This window comes from Elaeis guineensis, chromosome 2 (assembly GCF_000442705.2).
Source record: "Elaeis guineensis isolate ETL-2024a chromosome 2, EG11, whole genome shotgun sequence".
Taxonomy (NCBI): domain Eukaryota; kingdom Viridiplantae; phylum Streptophyta; class Magnoliopsida; order Arecales; family Arecaceae; genus Elaeis; species Elaeis guineensis.
Genome location: NC_025994.2, coordinates 108,920,594 through 108,927,004, shown reverse-complemented (window position 1 = coordinate 108,927,004; position 6,411 = coordinate 108,920,594). Strand labels below are relative to the sequence as shown.

Sequence of the window (6,411 nt, the reverse complement as noted above, 5' to 3'; positions counted from 1 at the left end):
ATACGTCGGGATTTGGCTGTCGGGTGGTGACTCGAGAGCACGGTCGGCCGATCTGGTGGCTTGTAGAAATCGGACGTCGACTGTCACCCCCGACAGAGAGTCGGTGATATGGATTCGGCCTTTTGGCCGGTGGAAGACAGTATTGGCCTATTCGGCCGGCATACTTCTGGCCGGATATTATCGGTAGTCATCGTCGGAGTCGTCCGTCTGTCGTGTGGGTAGAGTCGGGCGTCAGTCAGACCACCTCGAGGATGAGTCGGTGTCAGGGGTCAGTCGGTATATTCCAATAGTACCATCAAAAAATATTAAAAAAAAAGGAGGAAAGAAGAAGAAGAAGAAGAAGAAGAATGAGCCTTCCGTAAGCCATGACGAAGGAAAAGAAGAAGAAGAATGAGCCTTCCGTAAGCCATGACGAAGGAAAAGAAGAAGAGGAATGAGACTCCCGTAAGCCATGACGAAGGAGCACCTGGAAGTCATCGTTTGCAAATCATCATAAACTCCAACCCAAAGACCGCTTCCATTGATTCTACTAGACATTATTGGAACACTCTCCCCATTTAACCTGATCTCTGAAACAAGGGGGAAAAACTCCCCTTCCTCAGTAGTGTTTGCCATGGGCTCAACCACTCAAGAACTCCACATCCTCTTCTTCCCTTTCTTGGCCCCAGGCCACATCATCCCCACCGTGGACTTGGCCAAGCTCTTCGCCTCCCGCGGCGTCAAAACCACCATCCTCACCACCACGGGCAACGCCTCCTCCATCCAGCCCTCCATCGACCAAGCCAATGATTCCTGCTCCCTCCGCCACCCCATCGCCCTCTCCCTCCTCCCCCTCCCCGCTGCAGAGGCCGGCCTCCCCGTCGGCTGCGAGAACGTCACCGGCATCCCTTTTACCGACCCCGACACGCGGTTCAAATTCATCACGATGATCGAGCTCCTCCGTCAACCGTTCGCCCGAGTCCTCAGAGAGTTACTCCCCGACGCCGTTGTCACCGACTTCTTGCTTCCCTGGACCCAAGACATCGCCACCGAGCTTGCCGTGCCGCGCCTCGTGTTCCACGGCACCAACCTCTTCTCCCGCTGCGCCTCCCACTGCATGAACCACTTCAAAGTCCTCGAGTCCGTGCCGGCCGGCAGCGCCCAGTCCTTTGTCCTTCCCGGCCTCCCCCACCGGATCGAGATGCGGAGATCCCAATTCTGGGACCCAGACAAGATACCCGGATTGATGGTGTTACTCGACCAGATCAAGAATTCCGAGGAGCGAAGCTATGGCGTAGTGGCCAATAGCTACTACGAGCTAGAGCCGGATTACGCCGAACACTACAGAAAGGTGGTGGGTAGAAGGGTGTGGAACGTCGGCCCGGTGTCCCTCTGCAACAGAAATGAGATGGAGAAATCTCGGAGGGGAGATGAGACTTCCATCGATTGCAACGAGTGTTTGAGCTGGTTAAACACCAAGAAGCCGGGCTCGGTGGTCTACGTTTGTTTCGGGAGCATGTACGAGTTACCCATAGCTCAAATCAGAGAGATTGCTTTCGGTCTCGAGGCCTCCGACAAACCGTTTATTTTGGCGGTGAGAGTTGTTCGTGGAAATGACTCCGACTGGCTGCCAGAAGGGTTCGAGGAGGAAGTTGTGGGAAGGCGGAAGGGACTGATAATAAGAGGATGGGCGCCGCAGATACTTATATTGAATCATGAAGCTGTGGGGGGGTTCGTGACGCACTGTGGCTGGAATTCTTGCTTGGAGGGTGTGAGTGCAGGGGTGCCGATGATCACTTGGCCGATGTTCGCCGAGCAGTTTTTTAACGAGAGGTTGATAGTGGACGTGTTGAAGGTTGGAGTTGGGGTCGGGGTGGTGGAGCATGCAGGTATGGGTGCGGAAAGGAGGGTGGTGACAGGGGAGGAGATAAGGAGGGCGGTGGGGAGGGTAATGGATGGAGGAGAAGAGGCGGAGGAGATGAGGAGGAGAGCGAGGGAGCTCGCGGAGATGGCAAGGAGGGCAGTGGAGGAGGGTGGATCGTCTTATGCAGACGTGGGGAAGCTCATAGATGAGTTGATTGAGAGGAGGAAGAGAGCTGGGACAGAATAAATGGGGTCTATGGGGCAAGTGAGAGGGAATTGTTCTTGGCTATGTTTATCCTTTCTAAATAGGAAATATTGGACGCGAGCCGGGTTGCTTGGATTGTCAACATATTGGTCGCTCAGATCTTTTGGTCAATAAATCGATCGGGTGGGTAGGAGTAGGCCTGCAAATGGGTTGGATCGGATCGGCTCTTGAGTGATCTCGATCCGATCTGATTTTTTGATCGGATCTTGATATTGGACCTATACCCATTCCAATAAAAAATCGGGTCGGGTCAGATCGGATCCATGACCGAATTTATTGACCCATTGGATCATTCGGGTCGGGTCGGGTCCATATATAACCCAGTCTCAATCCATGAAATACAGGTCTGATTTAGGTCTAATTCGAGTCGGATCGTGTTATGGGTTTAAAAATCTACATAAAACAAAATTAGAGGTCACATCGACAGTAAAATAGCATGGCCATATCTATCTTTTTCATAAAGATATTCTCTCCTCTCCTCTCTTCCCACGTCTTCTCACTTCACCATTGATAGTGGATATTGTATACCATCCCTAAGGCAATAGTAATGTACAACAGTAAACAAGTAACTGGATATTTTAATTATGAACAACTGTTGGTATGTCCCCAGTTTACTTTGTGTTTGTGGAAGAGCTTTTAGAAAAATTTCGAGATTAGCTGTAAGAATGACATTTCTTGTGCAATGCATTAATGATCTTGTGATAGTGTGACAGTATTAAAGATTTTAGTAAGAAATTTAAGAAAGAATTTAGGTGAGTCACTCTTTTGGCCCAAGCCCAAATTCTTATTTGGATGAGTCATTCTAACTGAGTTTGGATCTTATATTTGGATCCGGTTCAGGTCGGGTCGGGTCATATATCTTGAGATCCAAATTAATCCAAAAGTCTCCACGGATCGGGTCGGATCCAAATTCAGAAAATTCAGACCCGACTCGGAAAGATGAACGGGTCCAATTTTTGAACCCGACCCGGCTCCATGGGTCTTTTAAATGAATTCGAGTCGGGTCTAATCAGATCGGGTCGGATTGGATCACGGATCAACCCGATCCGTTTGCAGCCTTAGGTAGGAGTGAGCAGGCGACCTCAATCTTGTAAAGTATTTTCATTGTTCATAGTTTGCTTTTGTAAACTATTTTGGAAAGGGAAGTTGGCTACCAGGTTTTTGGCTAGCACCATATTAGTTGAAGGGAAACGATGTAGGTCACCATATACTGTGGTCGCGATATATGGCAGATGGTGAGACGAAGACGTAGATCAAAATCATAAAACTCCTTTTTAACCACAGAAATGGATCTTCTACTATATTTAAAATTATTATAGGATACTGTGCATGCTTCAGAGATGTCCATCAAAAGATAAACGATGCGTATATGTTAAAATATTAAGAAAATAGAAATGGATAAATTCTAAAGATATTTGAATAGTTTAGATAAACATCACATGACCATCCATCTTTTGATGGACATCTCAAAATATGCACAGTACCCTATGATGCTTTTTGAGTACCGCAGAGAATTTTATTCCTTCAATCACAGCTATCTCATGTTTGATACAAATTCCACCTTAAATTTAGATCTTATTAGCATTTTGGCTATCTCATGTTTTGCGCAGATTCTCTGTAGTTCTAAAAGAAACCGCAGGATGCTATTGCATTGTTGGGCATCATTCATTTTTAGATGACTGCCTCGTGAACGTGTATATTAAAAAAAATTAAAAATATATATATAAATTTAAAAGATATTTAGATAATTTGGATAGCCGTCTATTTTCAAGTATCACAGAAAATTCCGTTCTAGTATTTTATGCTTTTTTTGGATGTTCGGTCTCATTCCCATTTACGCATTTGATATGGGGGCAGCAATTGGTGTTGCAATATGTTAATAGTGAGAGGGGAGATTAACGGGAGATGTAAGAGGACCAGGTCAAACGTACGTCTAACTCACTGTGGACATGGTTTGGTGGTCCAACACCTACGTGCACGTGTGCAAGTAATTCACGTCATTCGTGAGCATTTTGGCCTAGACCTACGTTAGGAAACGATATAAGCTGAAGCCCGATTCTGAGGCTCCACTCGAAAACAAGCTAAAATAGGACATGCTAGTGCAGCAACATAAAGTAGAAGCTTGGCTCGATAATAAACTCAATTTTAGCTGTAGATAAGTTCAATTAAAGTTTGGGTTGACCACTTGATGCTGAACGCCACTTCATAAGACTAGCCAATATATTCAAGCATCGTCGGGTTTGGTTTGCATGCAACCCACTCAAATCGTCCAAACTACATTCATCAGCCAGTTTCAGTTTTTGTTTCAAGTTGGTGTAAATTCATTTGTAGGCGATAGAAAAAATTTTTGTGCACCGCATGCGGTTCAGAATGTATGCAACGCATGCATTGCATGCGATGATTAGCTCATGTATGGGTCAAACAGTGCACGAAAAAAAATATTTTTAATCAATCTCATGCGTGAGCCACTCATCTGTTGTGATCCAGGTGGTGTGCCCAAGGCCTAGGGGACCAAGGCTAAGGTCAAGATCCATCATTCATGAGGGCTTCATGGAGACTCTAGGACTAGTTGGGCCCTAGGTTGAAAGGCTGTGGACCTTTCGGGTTCTTGAGGTCTAGGTTATGTGGGCCTCAAGAGACCAACTCTTTATGGGCCAGGTCTGGGCCCAGGATAGGTGAGATTAGGTCGAGTCATGGGTGTACATGGGCTTGGGTTAACCTAATCTCTCATAGAGTTGGTCAAGGGAGTTTTGGGTTTGGGTCACTTGACCCTGTGTTTATATATACATGCATTATATAGATTTAATTAAGCCAAAGAATATGAAAACTCTTTCTCTCAAATCTCTCTCTCTCTTCTCCCTCTCTCTCCAGTTATTCTCCACGCCCTAGGAGCAAGAAACCCTAGGATTTTTTGCCGCCAGGTCCCAAAAAGGCAAGAAAAGCAGGGGAGGCGCTAGCCCTTCCCCCCTTTGTGCCGCCAACACTTTTGCCTCTCCCTCTTTTGCAGCCGTCCAAACATCAGGTCCAGGACCTGAAATCTCTTGAGAAGATGTTGGTACAAGTTCCTCTTAGATTTGGAGTTGATCTGAGGTCGTTTGAGGCGTGGGTGAGATCTCCATCAACAGATCTACAGGAAAGGCTGCAGCAAGACAGATCTGCAAGGTCTGGTTCTACCTACCTTCTTCCCTATCTAGAACACCCCAATTTAAGATCTATGAATTGGAAGACCTCGATCCAGGCCTGATCTGATTGGGTACCAGATCTTGGATTTTTTAGAGGTGATCTTAGAGGCGTTCTTCATCTGGAACGAAAGGCTGACGAAGAAAACAGCAACCAGGCTGATTTCGTCAAGGGCCTTCGATCGAGTCCAGAAGTCTCCAGATTTGTTCGTTACTGGTTTCGCTGCACCCAAGGTCCGTGGGAGGAGCCGGGATCATGCTCCAATAGTTGGTATCAAAGCCACGGTGGTGAGGAAGCGGTTCCAAGCACGAGAAGTTGAAGATCCCAAGTGCTGAAAATTTTCAGCAAGGTACCATCAAGGTATATTCTACACTTCTTGATTTTATATTGCTTGTTTGGCTTGGATCCAGTCATGGACAGCAATATGAAGGTCGATTTCGAGAAGTTTGATGGCAAAAAAAATTTTTTCATGTGGAAAATCCGGGAGGAGGATCTTCTGGTGCAAGCAGATCTGGATCAGGCTTTGGATGAGAAGCCTGAGGGAATGACAGATAGATAGTAGGTATCGTTGGAGAAGAAAGCATGCTCGGTGATCAGAGGATGTTTGGCGGATGCGGCGTTGTATTCGGTGCTGGAAGAAAAGACCCCGAAGGGCCTTTGGTCGAAGTTGTACATCATGTATATGGGGAAGAATATGTGCAACAAGCTAATGCTGAAGAAGAGGTTGTACAGTCTTCGGATGCAGGAGGGATCTGATGTGATTAGCCACATTCAGAGGTTCGACCAGTTGTGCACGGAGTTGATGAATATCGGGGTGAAGCTAGATGAGGAGGACAAGTCCCTGTTGCTTTTGTGTTCACTGCCAGGATCATATGACTCTTTGGTGACTACACTGCTCTACGGCAAGGAGACTCTGGAATATGAGGACATGGTCTCGGTACTGAGGTCTAATGAGCAAAGAAAAAAAGTTGACCAGAGATCGGGCTCCTCAGAAGGGTTTGGCAGTAGGGGAGAGGACAGGTAGAGGCAGAGGCAGAAGCAAGTCTAGAGGGCTGTCCAAGTCCAGGAAGGGAAAGAAAGAGATAAAATGCTTCAAGTGCAACGAGTTCGGGCACTTCAAGCGA

At 46.7% G+C, this 6,411-nt stretch overlaps 1 protein-coding gene across 1 annotated transcript; it reads left to right on the top strand.

Moving 5' to 3' along the window:
* Nucleotides 1-479: 479 nt before the first annotated feature.
* Nucleotides 480-2,189, top strand: LOC105049386 (scopoletin glucosyltransferase-like). Its single transcript, XM_010929013.4, has one exon. It carries the CDS (start codon nucleotides 614-616, stop codon nucleotides 2,087-2,089), a length of 1,476 nt encoding a protein of 491 aa, XP_010927315.1. The 5' UTR covers nucleotides 480-613; the 3' UTR covers nucleotides 2,090-2,189.
* The last annotated feature ends 4,222 nt before the right edge of the window (nucleotides 2,190-6,411 follow it).